Genomic DNA, 21,830 nt, shown 5'->3' on the forward strand with positions numbered 1-21,830 from the left:
ACTGTCAACCACATACATGGCTCTAGAAGGGAATCCTAAGCTCAAAAAGAAGCACAGCTCTATCCAACAGCTTGATTGCAGCCCCACGAGACCTTGAGCAGAGGACCCAGTGAAATCGTACCCAAATTTCTGACTCAAGAAACTGTGAGACAAAAAAGTCTCTGTTGTTTGGTCAGTTAGGCGACCAACTCTTGATCTCAGCTCAGGTCTCAATCTCACGGTTCTAAGCCCCATGTTTGACTCCACACTGGGCATGGAGCCTAATTAAAAAAATAATGTTGTAAACTGCTAAATCTGTTATTCAGCAATAGAAAACTTCAGTATTGGTTCTTGTATATCAGCAGACACTTATCTAAGGACTGATAATTAGAATGAATGCTAATTCTTGGAATTGTACAAAGTCTTATCCTTCCAATATGGAAATACGTCAAACTTTAACAACACCTACAATCTCATATGGCCATTCACATTTTTGTTTGTGGAACGCTAGTGGATTTTCCAGTGTGGATTTCCAAATTTTCTGCCATGTTCTTCTTATCATCCTTCTCTCCCTGAGCTGCATCTTCTACCCCTTAAATGCAGACGCTGCAGACAGAATCCCTGTTCTAACAAGCTTCCCAGCTGCCAAAGAGCATCTACTGCCTAAATTCCAACAACCCGAGAAAAAGCAGTAAATGGAATACAGGTGGTCTCCAAGCCGTAGCTAAGAGAAAAGTACAATACAAAACGAGCAAGAAGAATACGGTTTTTCCTGTTCATTTCTCCACCAGCCCTCTCCAAAATTGTTAGGTTATACACCAACCCACACTGTGGAAGGTATTGAAGGTGAATGGGCAGTGGTCGAAAACGATACTGTATTTCACTCAAGAAAATACAAAGGCAAATTCACAGAAGTCAGATAAACAAGAGAAAGCAAACATACTGCAAGCAGGTAGAAATGAAACACTATTCACCATAAAACATGGTAAAGACAAGTAAACACAAGCTGTCATCAGTGCTAGTCATTTATCAAAGGAGAGCTCGCACCAGCTTTGCCACATTCATATGAAGTACCCTTTGTGATCCCCGACTCCTACGCCACCAAGCCCCTTTCTAATCATTATTTTCGTTTCCCAGGTACTTCAAACTCAGGAAGAAAGAACCCTGTGTGAGGGCGGGGCTTGGGGGGAGGGTAACAGAAATATTCCAAATATAGGTCCTTGTAAATGACACTAGCAGCCTAGTTGACAGTGCCTACGGTGTGATTACCAGCCAGACTCGATGAGGAGCAAATCCTGTAAGAGCAAGGCCCAGACTCAGACTTCGTTACTAAGGTAGACCCCACTACTAACACAGCGACTCTCAAATAGCTTTTAAAGTCAGAACATTGCATCTCCAAATCCCACCTGAACATCAAAAAAATCAGCATATAAAAATAACTTTTTTGAAAATATCTGTAAAAATAGTAAAAATCTCCATAATTGAATGAATTACTGTAAGATGCCGATTGTAACATGCAACATGATTTTGTATATGTATGTGGGTAACTGTCGATTAAATTTTGTCACAAAACTGTTAAGTGACCATGGGCTTTAAGACCTATTCTGATTTCAGAGCTGTTACAAATGTGAAAAAAAAAAATGCATCTTATAGCTGATGGAACACAGTACTGAAAAATGTGTTTCGCGGGTAATTATTAAACACAGAGTCTCTTAAATTGACATGTATTCATAATCAGTAGTATTCTCAAAACTATCACTTTGTTTCACTTCTCATTTGAAAAGAAGAGTGGATGGCACTTACGTTAATTTCTAACACACACCTTGCACGAATTTTTTAACATTTTTTTTCTTGTATAAACTTTGAAACTGATGGATTCCTGGTTTGAAAATCATCTCATTGTCACTAATAGAATTTTGTATCAGGAGACAGATAAACCAGGCCTACTTAAGTGAAGGGACTGAGCATAGGGCCCCAAAACTAGTAAGCAGCAGTCATGAAGCCATGTCTCTAAGGTTCTGTGTTCTCCTCATAGAAATCAGAAATCAAACGAAGCATCACCATTCTTCCGTGCAACACTACAGGGAGGGCAAAGCAATTAATAAAAAATCTCTGTCCGTTTTCAAAGTTGCTCTTTTATGAAACGACAATCCTCTACTTCCCTGGTAGAATACTGATGACTGACCACTTGCTCTGCTCATCGATTCAACTACTAGATGGTTTCGTTCTATGAGAACAGCACCCAGCTTCTCAACTACAAACACCTTCCTTGTGTGCTCTGAGGGGTAGAGACCATAGAACATTACCTAATCAGGCACATGCCAAACACTAGCCTCACAATAAGATCCTGCCATACGAGACCATTTGTTCTTTATGGAAAATTCTGGAATTACAGAACCTTTCAAAACTTTGTAGCATTTGCTATACTCTGACCTAGAAATTTTGATTCCCCAAAGCATGTTGATAATCTGTTAATGCTCTGCTCTGCCTAGCTTCTTTAGAACTGGAGATTATTCAAGGAGGTCAGAAAAATCCATCTTCTCCAGGTGTTAGTCCCTTTTTGCCTGGTTTCTTGCAAGGTGATTCACAGGGGACTGCAACACCACTGCGCTGGTGTGGGATTGTCCGGAGACTTCAGCTAAGCGCTCCGTCAAAATACTTCTAGATGTCTCTATTACAGAATTCCTCATTGTATCATTCATTTCAATCACTTCAAAATCCATTTCATTCCATTTTTCTGCCTCCTCTTCTTCATTGTCTTCCTCATAGTCATTTAGCTCTGAACTGGACAGCAAAGCTTTCTGGTCCTCGCTTTTTCTGTGCCCTTTTCGCTGTGCATGGAGAGGTGAGGTGGCTAATTTATAGAGCACGGGAAATAAAACAGTGGTGGCTATCGATGCCCCCAAACAGGTGTACAAAACTACAGGCAAATCAGGGTACTGTCCTTGAAGAATTCCAATTATTGCAGGAATAGCCATTTCTCCCAGGGCGGCACCGACGACAAAAAACGCTGCAGATTTCCCGTGGATGGTGGTGTACTGCTCAATCCAAGAAACGCCACTGGGAAACGTGGTTGCCATCGAGGCCCCATACACTGACGTCGCTATCCAGAGGCAAACCGGGCTCTTGTCGAAAAGCACCAGCAGTAAGGACGATGCCAGGCTGCCGATGTTGCTTAACACAATCATGGTTCCGGGTTGTAAACACGTAGCAAAAAAGATTGCGAGGCCCCTGCAGGCTGCAAAGGTCCCCCAAAAGATGGAGTTCAACCCAGCCGCTTCACTTTCTTTCATGCCAGCATGGGTGGTCGCAAATGAGAAAACGTAAGAGCCGTATGTGACCTCAGCCCCCACATAAAAAAAGAAGAACAGGAAAAGGAGACAGAGAAGGGCATTGTGGTATTTAGCTCTTCGAGACCTCTGAGCAGAGGCTTTTGCTTTTTCCTGCCTTGAGCTTTTCTTTAAAAACAGAGCCAAAAAAAAGACAGCAACTACAAAGACGTAAGTACCGATAACAGCATACGCCCACAGCAGATTCATATTGTCAGGTACTCCGAGGACAGATTCTGAGTCAGCTTCAGATGACTGGTTGAGGGCAGAATGGTTAGAGTCATCCTCTGTGCGGTTCTCAGCAGACACCGTCGTGCCCAGTGCCAACTTAGCCAGCAAGGGAGCCAAAAAGGCACCCAAGGCAAAACTGAAGTGTAAGGCCTGCATATGGGGGGCTCCTCTGTCCCCCCAGATAGCCAAGATTAGGACGTTACCACCTACCAATGAAAGATGAGGAAAGTTATTTAATCATAGTAATTTAGCAAAAAATAGTTCATTACTCTAAGGAAGAGGAGTCTGTTTTACATGGCACAAGGATTAAGGTATTCTCAGTCATCCAATGTGGCAACTCAGTCGATTTTATGATTAAAGGACTCTAACCTACCACCACGGGAGAACTCTGAGCTTTGGAAAAAAATCACATACAAATGTGATTCTACAAGCTAGTAAACCACTACATCCCAGAGCCAGGCACATTGGCCCAATGCGTTTTACAAGACCGTTCTCATACGAGGCTGGCAGGGGGTAGGGAGGGTAAGAAAGAGATGGATATTTATTTATTTATTTATAAACATTTTAAATACATATGTTATAATCAGATAATGGCCAAATTACCAAATAACCTGTTGAGGAAAATTATTTATGTAAATAGCAAAACACACGTTCAGAAACCTGAACACTGTAGAATTCTGCTGGGCCCATTACAGGAAACAAAAGCGAAAGGCAAGAAGCATCAAGTGTGTTTTCTTTCTCTTTAACATATTTGCTGGTAAACATACAACTTATCCCATAATTTCACAACCAACCCAAGCCTAAAGCATAAAATATCCCCACTCTATCAGGTGACAATAAAGCAGGGGAAGAAGAGAGCTGGTCTTAGGGGTGGACAAATACCAAGTATACCGTTTTTTAAAAGGTTTTAAAAGATAAAAAGACCCATGGAGAGGATCTCCTGTAGAAAGGCAGGGCCTTTTTGCGAGGGAGGAGAAAAAGAGAGAGAGAGAAGGAAAAAAACACACAGCACAGGTTTCTCTTAGTTCAAAAGGCAGAGTGCTTTTTAAATTGGATAGCTGCTTCCATGATTCTTCAGCCAAATATGGTTCCAAAGTTAGTTTAACCTATTAAGCCATCAATTCCTCCCACACTACATTGATCAAGTTCTATCCCAAAACGAAAACCCACTCACCTGCACCATAATTACCCACCTGGGGGACCCATTCCTGTTTGGATACTGCAAACCAATAAGCCCTCACTAAACAGAATTCTTTAAATTTACTCAAAACCAGGCACCCTACTTGGCAGGAAGAGTAGTTGCCAGAGGGTGGTTCTGACTCGGTGACCCCATGAGCAATGCAGTAGGTCGGTGTCATTTTACAATGCAAATGACAATTTGATGTCATCTGCTCTACTTTTTCTTGTAGGAAGTCCCTACTCCCAGAGATGACCCCGCAGGGCTCACTGACCTGTATCCAGAATGCCAGCTGAGACACCAAAGACGGACATCATGACAATCAGTAACACTGCTGTCTTACAAAACGGAACAAGATAAAGACCAACTGTGGTAGTCAACATTGACACCCCTGAGAAGAAAGGTGAAAGTCAGCTATAAGAAACAATATTCACACACAGAGTCATGAATCAAGTCGACATCATAAAAACTCCCATAAATGCAAGGTAGGTCAAATTGCAATTGAGTAATAGTAAGTAGATGAGAGATTCAGCGTCTATAAGCGGTTATTTCCTTTACAAACTCTCATAATCTTTACGGACTATAAAATATAAGCTAATCTAACACAAGTACATTTCTAGCACTGCTGATAATCAAACCATATACTACAGGGCAAAGTGACAACTGACAACTCAAATATATTTAGATATTTCCTATTTTAAAAAGAGACTTTGGCTTAGTGGCTCAGTGGGTTAAAGCCTCTGCCTTCAGTTCAGGTCATGATCATGGGGTCCTGGGATTGAGCCCCACATAGGGCTCTCTGCTCAGCGGGGAGCCTGCCTCCCTCTCTCTCTGCCTGCCTCTCTGCTTACTTGTGATCTCTGTCAAATAAAATCTTTAAAAAAAAAAAAAACTTTTAATCAAAATAAATACATCAGAAAATAAATAAATGAGACTTTAAGATATGAGGTAAAAAATTAAAGAGAAAAAAAACCAAAATGCAGCTAAGATACTTTGTAGTAGAAATGTATTAAGTAATTTAGCTTGGGAAATACCAGAGAGCAATATGTTCTCAACCCACTTTGGAAATCTGAGCAATTATTCATTTATTCATCAACAACAGTAGATTAATTCTTCTTACTTCCAAAGCAGTTTTATCACTTTAATCCAGATTTTCTTTAAACGTGTCTATCTATTCAAAAAAGAGGAAGTTAAAAGCTTTGGCATCTATTTGAAGGGCGAGGTAGAGAAGGCTGGAGGAATCATGAACATGGGGCAGCTACAAAACTCTAGCCTGAGTCATCTGGCCCCCAGTACTTCCCCTCAGTTCAGGGCCTAGAATGGGCAGGTTCAAGGAATTCATTCTAGCCTACGTTCTTGGCCCCAGAAGATGTGCCCTAAACCCTGACAAGCAGAGTTCTTTGGACAACTAGTACATGATCCCGGGGAGGGGGGGTGCCTAAATTACAGTGATGGTCAGGAAGGCTAAAGATAGTAGTAACACATTCTAGGGCTAATCTAAATTTCCAGAGCAGCCCCGCACAGGCTCCCGGTAACTGCTGAGATGAAAACAGGCACCAAGGAAATCCGATTTCCACTGAGTACACCAGAACACTACCCATGTGAGTTGTCAACCATAGTATGTTTCACATTTAAAAACAAACTGTAAATTCCTTGAAAGCATCCATAAAAAGCTAAAATTGGTCTTTACTTACCCAAAAGTAGAAAATGATTCAAAATGTCAAGAAGAACTCCACCAATCACTGAGCCACTCAAAAATCCAAAGGCACGGCCCACGAAAATCAGAGAAAGACTGCTTATATTGCGGTTCACGTTTGTTGCCAAATCTTGAAATGTCGGTCCCAGTATTGCAACACTCATTCCCTGAAATTTAGAAAGACAAAGTCTTTTATTTATAATCATTAAGATAGTGTTTATCTGGGGTGCCTGGGTGGCTCAGTGGGTTAAAGCCTCTGCCTTCGGCTCAGGTCATGACCTCAGGGTCCTGGGATGGAGCCCCGCATCGGGGAGCCTGCTTCCCTTTCTCTCTCTCTGCCTGCCTGCCTCTCTGCCTACTTGTGATCTCTGTCAAACAAATAAATAAAACATCGTTAAAAAAAAAAATAGATAGTGTTTATCTGTGTGGTAGCTTTTTTCACTACTAAAAAGGGAGGAGGAGGGACGTCTGGGTGGCTGTCGGCTGAGAAGCCAACTCTTTCTGATTTCAGCTCTGTCGTGACCTCAGGGATGTGAGATAGAGCTGGGCTTGGAGCCTGCTTGAGATTCTTTCTGTCCCTTTCTCTCTCTCTGCCCCTCCCCCACCTCTAAAAAATTAAATTCAATTAAAAAATAAAAAGGGAGAAAGGAATTTCAGTGAAATGTAGGGAATCACTTTAAACCTCACAGTCAGGAAAAATTCAGGATGACAGTACTAGGACTCCTAAAACTATAGGACACTGTATTTGGTGTGTCAAATCCTACTGTTTTTCTAGTTTAATGACTCTCAAGTTTAAAAAAGTAATTTTTGTTGGCACTCTGCTGCAATTTTGTTTCCTTTTTGAACAATACCACAAAAGCCTCTTGTATTAACAGTGAAATGTAACATTAAAATTGTTTTTGAAATAGTTTTGTGCAGTTTGAAATATACTATATTAACACAGGAATTTGATGTTAAAAATTTAAATTATCAAACCAGCATAAAAATTTAAATTATCAAAACAGCATTCCTGTTTTCTGATGCTGCCAAAACAGCAGTATTTCTGGATGCACATGGTATCCTTCTTCTGATACACCAAAGTACACAGGAAATAGACAATTCAAAGGTTTCTAAATCTGTATTTCTCTTCAAAGAAAACCCCAAGCCATCAGAGAATATTTGTTGGACACTTTAAAAATATTTATTGGAGATTTCTAATGAGTCTATGCGTCAAAAATAATTCATTCTAATTGGACAGCTCAAAATACAGGTTTGCATCCTGCCCAAGCCAGAGCTGTCCCAGACTAAGGGCAGAGCGAGCACTGGTACATGGGCGAAGGCTGAGCTCCATCTGCAATCCAATTCCTTGCTGATTGCAAAGCACTTAAAACAGGACCTAGCACAGGTGGGGGCTCAAGAAGCATCTGCAATGATTTTTCTTTTTTTCAAATCAAAATACTCTAGGAATCCATTGTCACTCAAGTGAAAGATGCTAAGTGACTTTCTCAGAGGACTGAGAAGTGACTCTCCTCAGAGGGACTGACTCACCCTACCAAAACCCCAAGATCGCAAGTCTCTACAAGTGGTGAGAGGATCTCCAGAAATTAGGGACTCATGGGGCAGCCAAGGGGTTTGTCAAAAGGCTCTTCTAGTCTTGTAGTTTGCTCGAATCTAACACTGAAAGATGTAAAAGTTTGTTTTACATAGGATTGTGGGCAGAATAAGAAACACATTATTCCTGCCTCCACCACTTAAAACCTCCTGTGTGGGAGCACCTGGGTGGCTCAGTGGGTTAAAGTCTCTGCCTTCGGCTGGGGTCATGATCTCAGGGTCCTGGGATCGAGCACCGAGCCCGGCATCGGGACTCTCTGCTCAGCAGGGAGCCTCCTTCCCTTCCTCTCTGTCTTCCTGCCTCTCTGCCTACTTGTGATCTCTATCAAATGAATAAATAAAAGAAAAGAAAAGAAAAGAAAAACCAGCTGTGTGGTCCGGAAGTCATTTTCCCTCTCTGGGTCTATTTCCCCCTTCTGCAAAGATAAGGGGTTGGTTGACCTTGGTCAGGCAAGGAAGAGGAAATACCAGAAAAGCAGCTTTGTGTAATAATCTGGGGTCTGCGTGGGCTCATGGGGGGCAGGGCCTATAGACCTGGCAATACCCCCTTGCATCTACTCCCCACCCCACGCAGAAGTAGGAAGGTTTGCTGGAGCTGATAAATATACTAGGAAAATCAATTTCGCACTTGACAATAACCCTCCAACATTAGAACATTAGCAGTGTGCCCATGTTTCAGATTAAGAAACTAAGGTTGGGGGCAGACGAACGCGCCCAAGGTCACGCAGTTTGCAAGTGGCCGAGGTGAGACTCGAACTCAGAAGTCGGCGTTCTCTGCAGGACGCCTGCTCAGGCCCCGGCCTGGGAGGATTCCAGCCCCGGCTCTCACCAGCCCCAGGAAGGCAGCACACAGGATCACGGTGATGAACCAGCGCAGGACGCTTCCAGCCTGGCGGCCCCGCCTGGAACCCGCCACCGCCTCATTCTCCGCCGCGGCCTGGGCCCCGAGGAGCCGCTGCCCGGCAGCCGGGGCCCCGGCCCCACGGAGTTCCACCTCCAACTCCAGTTCGGCGGCTGAGGAGAAGCGGTCTTGCTGCCGCCCGGCTTCTCAGCGGAGCCTCGGGAGCCCGGAGCCAAGCCCCGGCCCCGCCCCTCCAGGCCCGGCCGTCCCCTCGGCAGCCACTTCCCCAGGACCTGCCCCTCGTCGGGGCGGGGAAGTCGAACTTCGGGACCCGCCGGGGGCTGCAGGCCGGTGACGCCAGCGCTTCAGCCCGCGGGGTGCCGGAGGGGGTCACGTGGCGGAAATGTGGCCCCTCGCCAACCGCGGCCGCTCGCAAACCGGAAGTTTAGGTGGTTGCCTGGGAGACCGGACGTGGCGCCGCGGCCGTCGCATCACACACAGCTGATCCCACAGAAGCCCAGCGAGCGGGCGCCGCGTGGCGGAGTGAGCCGAAGCTGCAGCCTGGGCCCCGCGGGAGCGTGAGGTAAGACGAGGCCACGCGGTTGCGGGCGAAAAAGCGGGCCAAGACTGGCAGGGTCTGGCTTTGCACCCGCTCCCGGGTCTCCTCGCAGGGCAAAGGGAGCCCGGTGGTCGGGCCCTTGTGCAGCTTTCTAGAATTGCTGCCCTCGCTCCTTTGAGCTGTGTCCATCTGTCACTCGGCCGCGTTTGTGGACCTTCCTATGTGAGCGTTCATGGGTGTTCATGAATCCTCCGAACGACGCTCCAAAGTCCGGGGTATCGTCGTTTTACAGACCGCAGGATTAAGTCAGAGAGAATAAGTAGCAAGGTGCCCAGGGTCAGCCCCCGAATCGCGCGCGGGCGGTACGTAGTGTAACAGTAACTCAAGAGTCCGGACGCACGGCCGAGGTTTCACGCACACTCTGGCTCCAGTCCCGGCAAGTGAGACCACGGTCAGAAACGGGAGCAGCGTCCCCCCGAGTGAAGGTGTGCCGGTGGAGAAGGCAGGCCTCGACTTCTTTACCCAGTTCCAGCTTTTTGTTCCCTTTTGCTCTTTGACCAGATCACAGCCTCAAGACGTGTGAATATTTTTTACCGTCTTTCGGAAATGGGCTGTTGCGCCCGATGACGTTTACCCTGACTACAAACCTAAAGCTCTTCATCGTTTCCTTTCCAGCCCATCTCTCCAGCCCCATCCATTGGGTCCTGGAGCCTTTCCCAGTTTACCTCAGAAAGCACGGGCGCTGGGATTTAAGAGAACCTGTTTTCGGTTTCAGGATCAGGGAAGGCCTCTTTGAGAAAAGTCTGATGTGGTTGAAACGAAAGAAGAGAAGAGAAGGTTGTACGAGAGGCAGGTTGCAAAGGATTTTGTAGCGTCCTCCATGGAGGAGTTGTCTTGAGCGACACACCTCTGACTTGCTCACTGAGATTTAATAGAAGCAAAAATACTCTGTAGGAAGTCAAACTTCACAGTATTTCATCTTTATTGCCTAAAACCAAGCTCCTTTTTTTTTCCCCTAAATAAATTTGCCCCTCTTCTGTGATACTCCATGCGGATATCACCACCCACCTGGCTATCTTTGTAAGGACCTGAGATCCTGTCTTTATGCTTCTTTCTTTCTCCTCACAAAGTCCTGCCAACTTTACCTCCATAGATATTTCTGGAACCAGGGTCTATGCTATTATCACAGACTACTTTTAGAACTTTGTAACTTCTCACCAAAACTATTCCTCTAAGTTCCTAATTGGTTTTCTCCACTCTAGTCTTCTGGAACTTTCACCAAATTTGGGAAGTTTCTAGCCATTACTTTTTCACATAATTTTTCTCAACCTCTTTCACCTGTCTTTCTGGGACTCTAATGACTTGTATGTTAGACCTTCTGATGCTGTTGCACAGGTCCCTGATGCTCCTGTGTTCTTTTTTCCAGCATTTTATCCCATTCTGCTCTTTAGGTAATTTCTGTTAACTTATCTATCTTCAAGTTCAGGGCCGCTTTCTTTCATCATCTCTATTGTGCTATTACACCTATCCAGTGAACTTGCTTCTTTCAGATGACTGATCAGTTTGAAATTTCTACTTGGGGGTCTCTTTCATGCTTTGTTTCTCTGCTGAAAATGTCTTTCTTTACATTTATCTCACCTGTGTTTATCTTTACGTCCTGCAACACGTAGAAGCTGTTTAGAGTCTTCGTCTGAATATTCCAACACCTGTGTTTTCTCAGAGTTGTTTTGGCGATTGTCTCTTCCCTCAGGATTTGTCCACAGTTTTCTGACAGGTGTTAGCCTTAAAAATAAAACAGCCAGTTATTTTAACAGAAAAAAATGGATTCATTTGGGAAAGACAGAAAATTGCAGTCTGGGATTGCCAGCTATGGCAAAACCATCAGAAGTCTAGAGAACAAAGGAGAGGACCCCTCTTCTATGGAAGAAAGGGGGGAAGTTGGGAGAAGGGCTACAAACAAAAGTCTATTGGAGTGAAGTGGGAATTCAAAGTAAAGTAGCTTTTCATGGCTGAGTTGTGACAGTCCCTCACTGACTGGGCTGCTGCCAGAGGAGGAGGAAAACCTCTCTTCTTTCCTGCTAGGAAAGTAACGTAGGATTTAGAAGCAGTACCCAACTTGCTCCAGAGCAACGAAATGTCTCCTGCTGTTGGAGCTGCAGGTGACCACGAGCAGCAGGGCACGAGAGCTCCCCCTGCTGGCCTCCTGCCGTCATTTCAAGCAAAATTTCCTCCTACTAATTTTTACACAGGTCATTTCCTCCCGCCTCTCGAACATAGTGACAGTTAACATGGTGCTGCCCCTGGATCCTGTGAAAATCCTCCTCTGGAGAATGTATGTTTGTTTAAGCAAGCAAGCTCCCTGATGGGGTTCGCATTACAGGTTTTGCATCGCCTTCTGTAGTTGTTGGTTTCAATCTCAGTTCAGTTTTCAAAGCCTCTGCTCTGTTGTTCTGGGTCTGTCCTGAGCATGTACCACTCAGGGATTGGTCTGAGAGTTGGCCCATGGTTAACTGCTGGTTGTCAAAGGCTTTGCTGTGCTGTGCTGCTTTGGGCCTCCTGCAGACAAGTGCAAGTCAGCGGTGAACCTAAGACTGTGTTTCCTACACAAAATTGGGAAACTACTTCGGAGTTTCCACCTACTGTTTCATACAGAATGTTCCTGTCCTGCTCACTCCCTGCTCACTTTCCAACTCACAGAGGCCCCTCTTCTCAGTTCGCTGGACCTGCCCTCAGTATCCCTGGATGAAGAGACAGAGTTTCTGTCACAGAGTTAGCTACTCATGCAGCCAAACACTTCCCACATGAGGCCTCTCCTCAGGACAGAAATGACAGAGGGGAAAAGGCCAGGAAACCCATCCCCTGACGGGTTCCTTTTCCAAGTTGTGCCTCCCTTTCACCATCTTGTACTTTTCAGGGTCCCCGGGCAGTCGTTGTCTGTATTTTGTCATGAGTTTTTAGTTGTGATTAGCGGGAGAGATGGACAGGAGTAACCTTATGATGCTAAAGCTATACCAGAACTATTCCTTTAAGAATCCGCTTAGGTATGGACATTGGGGTATGTGGACATTGGGGACATGAGGGTATGTGTACATACCCTCATGTCCCCAATGTCCATACCTAAAAGAATCCACTTAGCTGTTACCTCCTCTAGCCAGCCTGACCCTCCTCTCCATAATACTAATAGTCCACCTACTGTTTCATACAGAATGTTCCTGTTTACGTGTCATCTTCCCTACCATACTCAGAGTATTGAAGGGAAGGCACCGTGTCTTGTTTACCCTTTAGCATAGTGCCTGGCGCAAAGTGGGTCTTCAGGAAATGTTTGTTGAATGTAGTAGACTTTCTCTGGTCACCTTACCAAAAATCTGAATTCCTGTGTGGTTGTGCCACTGCTCAATTTTCTTACACATTCTAGCTTGTATTATAAATATTTAGCACTTATCTTTTGTTTCCTGGTGGATTGTAACCCCAAAGTTTTATGTCTCTATCTCCCCTGTAGCATTGTATTACATACTTAATAAATATTATTAAATTGAGGTTCAATTCAGTTAACTAATTTTAGTTAAAGGCTTTAATTCATCCTGATTAAACTTGCAAAAAAAAAAACCCAAAAAAACCTCTACATGGAAGGATCTACTTTCTAATTCTCCCCACTTCGCTCCTGAAAGCAACAGGATATTTTGTCCAATTGCCTCCAGAGGTCACTCACCACCTTTAAAGAAAAAAGGTGTGATGAAAATAGGGTACTGTTTTGTTCAGCGTTCTCCTTGGGCTAATAGTGAGGATACATTTTGTGTGTGAGACAATTCATGAGAAATAAAATATTGAGGGGCCATTTTCTTTCAGTTGAAAATAAATATAGCTTTTTTTTTTTTTTTAAGATTTTATTTGCGAGTTTGTGAATGAGGGAGGAACTGAGGAAAAGGGAGAGAATCTCGAGCCGACTCTCCGCGGAGCTTGGAGCCTGACTCAGGGACACCGGGGCTCCATTCCACAGCCCGGACATCACAACCTGAGCAGAAACCAAGAGTCCCAGCTCAACCACTGAGCTACCCAGGCACCCCTTCAGTAAGATAACTTTTGTGTTACTATGTGCTTTGAAAAGTTCAAAATAGTACTGAAAGTATCTGACAGGTGTGTCCGATGGAATTTTTTTTATCTCATTAAAAATTAAAACTTAGGGGACGCCTGGGTGGCTCAGTTGGTTGAGCAGCTGCCTTTGGCTCAGGTCATGATCCCGGCGTGCTGGGATCGAGTCCCACATCAGGCTCCTTGCTCAGCGGGGAGCCTGCTTCTCCCTCTGCCTCTGCCTGCCATTCTGTCTGCCTGTGCTCACTCTCTCCCCTCTCTCTCTCTGATAAATAAATAAAATCTTAAAAAAAAAAAAAAAAAAACCTCTGTTAACAAGTCAGAGTACAAATGATTAAATAATATTAAAAAAAAAAAAAACAAAAAACTTAGGGACACCTAGGTGGCTCATGTGGATAAGTATCTGCCTTCACTTGGGTCATGATCTTGGGGTCCTGGGATCGAGTCCTGCATCAGGCTCCTTGCTTAGTGGGGAGCCTGCTTCTCCCTCTACTGCCACTCCTCACTCTCTCAAATAAATAAAATCTTTTTTTGAAAAATAAAATTAAAACTTACTGACTTTTAAATTTCCTTTTTTTGTTTGTTTTTAAAGGTTGAATGAATGCTTTTTTTTTTTTTTAAGATTTTATTTATTTATTTGACAGAGAGAAAGATCACAAGCAGGTAGACAGGTAAGCAGAGAGAGAGAGGGGAAGCAGGCTCCCCGCCAAGCAGAGAGCCCGATACGGGGCTTGATCCCAGGACCCTGAGATCATGACCTGAGCTGAAGGCAGAGGCTTAACCCACTGAGCCATCCAGGTGCCCCAAATTTCCTTTTTTTTTAAAATAGAAACTTAGAATTTCCTTTAACTGGATTCATGGTAACATTCAAGACTATAGGACCCTTTGATCTGCCATCATAAGGCCTCCTATGCTGTTTTGGTAAGATCAGATCTTTGGCTTACTGTGCTGTTAGAAGCCAAAATCGACTTATCAAGAGAATAAAAATAAAGCAACCCAGAGTGAGAGATGGGCCACTGTAGACTCAAATAGAAATAAACTAACATTTCTTAAAGTATTAAGTGCTGTGGGAGCAATTAGAGTCGTCCATATTTAAAAAAAAAAAAAAAAAAAAAGGAAACTGCTTTTAAGGCCTTTAAGTGTTCTGTAAGAGATACATCCTTCCTCCGCTGGAGGCAGCCTCCGACCCAGGGCTGGATGCGGCTCTGCTCTGCTCAGGAGCCAAGCTGTTCTGGCTTAATCCCTGCCTTCTAATACTGTGCTTGCTACCCTCTGCTTGGGAGAAGACCAACACCTCTGCAGAAATCCCCACAATGACAGGGACTGGTATGTTGCTAAACTAGGAACAAACACCAGTAGCAGGTTGGTTTTTTTGTTTTTTTTTTTTTAAATTTCTATGCAAACTATATGAAAGCTCACCTGTTCATCGATTTACTCATTAAATAATTATTAAATACCCAGTCTGTGCCAGGCAGAGATCTAACAGTGAAAAAAGCAGACAAAAGTTCTTGCCCTCGTGGACAAGGAAGAAAATGAACAAATGCATTTGTAATATGTCAATAGTGATCAGTACCGTAGAGAAAAATAAAGCAGAACAAAGGGGGCATCAAGTGAGGGAAATTAAAATAGTGTTGGGGAAGGCGTCTGTGACTGACATTTGAACCGAGCCCTAACTGGAGTGAGGGAACCAGCCAGGCAGGAAGAGCATGCCAGGAAGAACAGATCTACAAGGATCCAGTAGCCGGAGTGAGCTCGGTGTGTTCTAGAAATAAAAAGGCGGGCATGGCTGGAGCAGCATGGGTGAAGGGAAGGTTGGTAGAAAATGAGAGAGCAAGCAGGGTTTCTGGTTGTGTGGGCCCTAGGTTAAGGATTTTCCGATTGTGTTGGAAGAATTCACTAGAGAGGAGCAGGAAAGAGCAGGGAGAGAGCTGTGTTTTAATAATTCTTAACAAAATTCTTGTAACCAAAGCTAGGATCTAAAAGAGTCATTGGAAAGTTCCATTGTAGACATCAAGGAAGAATTGAGAGCGAACCCTAGGTCAGTGAAGAAGGAATTTAATAAAGTCGGAGGTAAACAAATTATTCAAAATATGTCAGATTGAAATATTAAGGCAGAAAAAGCTTGGGAATTTGCACCAAGAAATTAAAGTGGATGGAGTAGCTGAAGGGAAGAAAGAAAATTTGCTTTGGAGTTTTAACTCCAATGTGGAGTTAAAAATAATGAATTGCCCACTTTTACTAAGTGGTAAAAAGTCTGGAAAGGCATTTGTGAAGAACTTTGAGAGCGCTGAATCCTAACCACTAGAGCACCAGGGAGCGTCTGTGAAGAACTTTGAAAACCAAACTGAAGACATAGTCTTTTGACTTTAAGAAGCTATGACAGGTTTGTGAGTAGTAAGAGTATCACAATGAAAGCAGAGGACGAAGAACATCAGCAGACAGAACTGGCCGGTTGAACTGGAGTAGAAGAATCTAGAGAAACAGAAATAACTTCGGTTTTATTCCACAGATTAGTGAAGTGATCACTGCCTTTGCACTAGAGTGGCTTGGTCGGAATAGAAGGGTAGGTATGGAGGCAACAATGCCCATGATTGTGTGTGTGTGTGTGTGTGTGTGTGTGAGAGAGTGTGTGTTTTCCTCTGTGCATGCGTGCTGGACGGTAGCTTCAGAATTTCTATAGATGAAGGTATAAGATGGCAATCTGGTCAGAAGTTGGGAGAGTTAGGGGACTCGTATTCAAGATAAACTATTTTTACTTCAACTGTAGCTTTATTTAGAGTGGCCAAGGGTAAGCAACTAAAGGAGATTTTAAGTGGGCTAAACCGCTCCCTGTCTCACCCCACGCCACCCATTGGTTCTAATCTTGATACAGGAAAGGCCCAAATGATGCGAAAAATATGGCCCTAAGAACTGAAGTTTAACTTTGAGGGTTCTTCAGGGAGAGAAATCCTGTACAGTGGAAAATGCCCTCCTCACCCAGCTCTTGAGGCGGGGGTGGGGGTGGGGGGCGCAGGGTCAGTTCAGTTGCCCACCAGCTTGACACGGAAATGCTTTGTATCTATAATTTCGGTGGGTGGACCTGTTGGGAGCCCGGGGAAGGGAGCTGAGATAGTTAAAATCCATGAGAATGAGTCAAACTGAGTCATTCAGCAAAAGAGCCTAGTGATGAACAGGAACTGAGCTAAGAAGTCAAAGCACAGGGCTTGGGAGGCCACAAGAATGAAGAGATAAGGCCCTACCACGGGTCTCGCCTGCCAAAATAGCATCTTCCTGACGCCCAGTCTCTGCCTGGTTTCTATAATGTCAGTCACCGCGAGTAGCTTATCTTACGACTATGTTCCTGGACAATTAGGGAACATTAGTTGTAGACTTGAAAGCATTACTCAGTAACAGTTTAATGGAGCCCCTGGTTAGGTTTTCAACTCTTGCCTGGCTTCTTTGAAGATGATTTCAGAAGGAAACAAATCAGCAGCTCTGGACAGTTATCCCCGCCCTGCAAAGTTATGTTGCTGCCCGGACCCCTCATGTGCTGGTGTTTGGCGGGAGGCTGTTTGTAAGGTAATTAGGTTTAGATGAGGTCGTGAGGGTAGGGCCCCATGGAAGGGATTAGTGTCCTTATAAGAAGAGAAAGAGAGGGGCCCCTGGGTGCCTCAGTGGGTTAAGCCTCTGCCTTCGGCTCAGGTCATGATCCCAGGGTCATAGGATTGAGCCCAGCATCGGGCTCTCTGCTCAGCAGGAAGCCTGCTTCCTCCTCTTTCTCTGCCTGCCTCTCTGCCTACTTATGATCTGTCTGTCAAATGAATAAATAAAATCTTAAAAAAAAAAAAAAAGAAGAAGAAGAAGAAGAGGAAGAGAGACCAGAGCCAGTGAGCTCTCTTGTGAGGACACAGAGAAAGGCAACTCTCTGAAAGCCAGAACAACACCTTCCCAAGGAACTGAATTAGTACCTTGATCTTGGACCTGTGAGAAATAAATTCCTGTTGTTTCAGACACCCAGTTTGTAGTATTTAGTTTTGGCAGCCTGAGCTGGCAAAAAATAAAATCTTTCATAATGTTTTGTGGTTTTAGTGCAGGTAACAACTCTTCATGGTAACACCTAGATTGTTATAACTGAATATTTTCTTTTGTACTCAAATGTTTTAAATATAGACCAATTATTAGACCTAAAAAAAAAAAGCCCTATTTGGTTAGCAGAATGTATTAAATCCTATTAATAATAAAGATAAAAATCAGTATATGGGCGCTGTTATTCAGAAATGGTGAAAGGAGGTAGAGAGTTTGAGAGAGAGAGAATAAGGAATGAGACAGACGAGCTACTCACACTAGACCCCAAGGTCAGGTCTCCTCAAAGATCAACTTTCCAAGGTTATGAGCTCAATTGTTAGTTCATCCAGAGCTGATCAGCTTCCAGAAAACCAACTGATATGACCAGACCCAAAGACGTGGATCTGTAAACCTGAGGCGGGTTTGACAGACAGAGATCACAAGTAGGCAGAGAAGCAGGCAGAGAGAGAGTATCTAGTGTTCCCAGTGTAAGGACCTATTTTACTGTCCCTGCTCCCCTTCCCCCAGGGGACTTAAAAACAAGTCCTGGAAACCAGCTCCAGGTGTGGAGGCCAAGAAAAACAAGGCTGTACCCACCTTGAGTCTAGCCCTGACATAAGTACAGCCACCTTGGCAAAGCAAAAGCTGGCACCTTGCACTGTAAGAGTGGGTTAGCATGAGAATGGCCATCCTGAAGGCGGGGAAGCCATTTTACTGAGTGTCCCTAACCAGCCCAAAACACGCACATAACTTGAGATAAGAGAAAGTAGCTAAAACCTAAGAAACAACTTAATCATATACCACCAGGGCGGTTAGGCGCTAGCACCACAGGGAGCAGATGTTAAAGAAAACCAATAGTTAACTTGCAGAGATCACAATCCTGCAAGACAGGAGTCTCCCCTGGTTTGCAAATGTCCTGGTGATTTACAACAAAAAGGCCATCTCTTCAATGGCCCAATTCCCAGAGATAAGTGGCTCAGTTCCTCAGGGCCTAAGGTAGCCCTCCCCACCCTAAAACTGAGGGAGGCTGAGGCAGAAGGAAATGTAAATAAAGTTAAATTTCTTCTAAAACTAAATCTCACTTAACCGCCAGGATGGCGCCAGGGTGGCAAAAGGTTAAACAAAGTTAAACTGTCAAAGTGGGGCACAAGATATGTATGTAGCTATGAAGAAGTACCTTGAAAATGCTATATAAACCCTTGGCTTTGAGTGCTCGGGGGTCCTTGTTGAAACCCGCTGCGCTGGGTGGATACTTGGACCCCAGCTAGCTGGAAAAAAATCTCGCTGTGTGACTTGCATTATCGAGAGTGTTCTCTGTCTAATTGAGGGGTGGTCGACTCCGTACCCTAACACCAGGGCACCCCTTCCCAGGGAGTTGGTTAGTTGGGCCAATCTAGACATCAAATGATAGGTTAGTCAGAGGTCAGAAAACTAAAGCCCACAGGCCATATCCGGCCACAACCTGTTTTTGTAAACAAAGGTTTACTGGAATACAGCCACACATATTTATTTGCACATTATCTATGGTCTGGTTTTGCACTACAGGGACGGAACTGAGTAGCTGTGACAGAGACTTCATGACCAAAAAAGTCTAAAATATTTACCATCTGGCCCTTGACAGAAAAAGTTTCTTGACCACTACATTTCAAATTTATCTTTTATAGCAAAAAATTGAGGAGAAGGACTTTATATATATCCTTAGAACTTTAGAAGCAGATAAATTGCCATTTTCAATGATCAGGCTTATTTTTTTTTTAAAGATTTTATTTATTTATTTGACAGACAGAGATCACAAGTAGGCAGAGAGGCAGGCAGAGAGAGAGGAGGAAACAGGCTCCCTGCTGAGCACAGAGCCCAATGAGGGGCTCGATCCCAGGACCCTGGGATCATGACCTGAGCCGAAGGCAGAGGCTTTAATCCACTGAGCCACCCAGGTGCCCTGATCAGGCTTATTTTTTGGCTGTAGTCGCAAAATCAGAATCCTAGAAGTGTTGGGAATATAGTGACAAATTCTCGTCCTCTTATGCTCTTTTTAAAAATACGCTTGACTTCTGCATTCCAAGTCTTCCTATCAGTTTAGCCCTGATTGTAAGGATTTAAAGTTTCTATCTTTCCTTTCAGGGAAATGACCTAGATCTGTCTGAGATCTGGATTGTGCCCTAGTCTTATCAGCAGTATCTTTATAAGTCGTTACTGTAGCAAGTTACTTCCACAGATGATTTGCACAGATAGCTTCTCCTATCCGTATCAGCTCCATTCTTACCCGTTTCGAAACGTGAATGTCCCCCTTCCATTTTAGGGGTGAGATTTTCTGACTTTGTCCACAGATTCTCTTAGAATGCGTTACATTTGTGGCTGTTAGATCAAGTACTAGACTGGCATGTACTGGACATCTGAGCTTCTCAATATTTAATCATAAAAGGAAGTAAACTCCCCCGCGGGTGAAGAGGTTCAGAAGAGCACATGGTTAAACCTCTCTGTAAGGGGCGCAGGAGGGATATGGGCAGAGGAAGGGGGCGCCCGGTTGCCTGGGCTGCATTTTGCTCTCTTTTGTCCTCGTAGCACATGAGGGTAAGGGGAGAGGAGTTGTCCCCTCTCGGGGTCTCTGCCACAGCTGTGCCTAATCCCTTGGCTATGGCAATGTCACAGCCCTTGCCTGGGCCCACTAACCACCTTCACTTGGTCCTCCCAGAAGCTGACTCCAGGCCTCGGACTGGCCGTCGCCCCCTAACTCGATTTGCACATCTACACCCCGCCTCAGCTCACTTGCGCTGCAGAGGGTGGCTTCCAGTGGCTTTCGCTGCTCTCCTGCCCCTGGACTTCACATACCCCCAGGCCACCCCCCCACCACCAGCTAAAGAGAAAAAAAATTCTCTATCCTGCTCCCAGGGAGCTCCCAGGGAGCAGGATAGAGAAGGGTCAGGGAGGGGAGATTCAATTTTAAAGGGCAGGGGAGGCCTCACTGAGAAGACTTTTCAGCAAACATAACATGACGGAGCAATCCAGGTGCAGAGCTGGGGGCCGAGCGGCCGGGAAGGGGCTGCAGCGCGAGGGTGCGGTGCGAGGGGGCAGGTGGCTCAGGAGGAGAGAGCAGGACACAGACAGGAGAGGTGCCAGAACGCGGGGAGCTTTGCCGATCACGGCACGACTTCAGCTTTTTCTTTTTCTTCTTTCTTTTTCTTTGTTCCGTCCTTCCTTCCTTCCAAGTCATTGTTTCTCTTTTTATTTATTTTTAACTTAAATTTTTTAAAAAATTCGAGTTAGTTAATGCTTAGTGTAGCATTGGCTTCTCGGCTTTCTCTGAGGTAGGTAGCCTCGGGAAGGTTCTGAGCAGAGGACTGGCTTCGCCTGCCACGTTGTGACTGGTCATGCTGTTCTGTAGAGAAGAGACAGAGCGGGGAGCAAGGGAAGGGAACAAAGGACGATAGAGAGACCCTGATGGCGCGGTCAGCGTGGTAGCAGGCGGCAGCAGTGAGACGTGCCAGCTCTGGACATATTTCGGAGGTAGAGCCTGTGGGACTTGCTGGCTTGCCAGCCGCGGGTACGGGAGCAGGAGAGAGGGGGTGAGGATAATGCAAAGGTGTTTGCTCCACACAACCAGAAAAATCAAGTTGCCATTCACTGGAACGAGGAGAGCTACAAAAGCAGCAAATTTTGGGGGGAAATCTCGGGAACTTGGTTTGGGATATGTTCAATTGGGAGATTCTTCAGTCATCCAGTTTAGAGGTGCTGGGTTGGCAGTTGGATCTAAGGGTCTGGCGTCAAAGGGTGAGGCATGTGCTCCTCGGCTGATGTAGGTAGCAAGTCCGTTCAGGAGCTGGGGCGGCCACTGCGTCAGGGGGCATGGAGGTAGCTTAGAGAAGCTGGGAGGCACTCTCCGTGTTTAGAGCTGGGAGCCTGGCACAGAGTGGCTAGCAAGGAAGGGGGAAAACCAGGTAGGTGTGTTGCATGGGAAGCCTGATTCAGGGATCAGAAATTGATGCCCGCTGTACCACTCCTGATCATTCAAATAAAATGAGGACTGAAAAATGACGACCTGATTTAGCGACGTGGTGGTCAGTGGTAACCTTGAGAAGGGCAGTTTCAGCAGAGTGGTAGGGGCAAAATCCTCAGAGAGACGCTCAAAGAGAATAGGAGATAAAATTGAAGAGTGCGTAGAAATTTTTTCAAAGTCTTCTTTTTCCTTTTGGCTTTTTCTAAATGGATGGAAAGAAATGAGACAGTAGCTGCAGGGAGCACATGGGTTTAAAAGAGGTCTTTTCCCCACCAAGATGGGAGAAAGAATAGCGTGTATT

At 44.8% G+C, this 21,830-nt stretch overlaps 1 protein-coding gene and 1 long non-coding RNA gene across 2 annotated transcripts in view; one reads left to right on the forward strand and one right to left on the reverse strand.

The window, feature by feature from the left end:
* Nucleotides 1–835: 835 nt before the first annotated feature.
* MFSD4B (major facilitator superfamily domain containing 4B) lies at nt 836–9,259 on the reverse strand. Its single transcript, XM_082731974.1, has 4 exons — nt 8,832–9,259; nt 6,411–6,579; nt 4,991–5,107; nt 836–3,745 (listed from the first exon to the last, which is right to left on the reverse strand). Exons 2-4 carry the CDS (start codon nt 6,574–6,576, stop codon nt 2,529–2,531), a joined length of 1,500 nt encoding a protein of 499 aa, XP_082588100.1. The 5' UTR covers nt 6,577–6,579; nt 8,832–9,259; the 3' UTR covers nt 836–2,528.
* Nucleotides 9,260–9,291: 32 nt separating this feature from the next.
* LOC309865545 overlaps nt 9,292–21,830 on the forward strand; it is a 33,636-nt gene continuing 21,097 nt past the window's right edge. The window contains exon 1 of the long non-coding RNA XR_014312150.1: nt 9,292–9,426. This is a non-coding gene — a long non-coding RNA (uncharacterized lncRNA). The remainder of the gene's footprint in view (nt 9,427–21,830) is intronic.

Source organism: Mustela nivalis (genome assembly GCF_964662115.1).
Source record: "Mustela nivalis genome assembly, chromosome: 5".
In the NCBI taxonomy this organism is placed as follows: Eukaryota; Metazoa; Chordata; class Mammalia; order Carnivora; family Mustelidae; genus Mustela; species Mustela nivalis.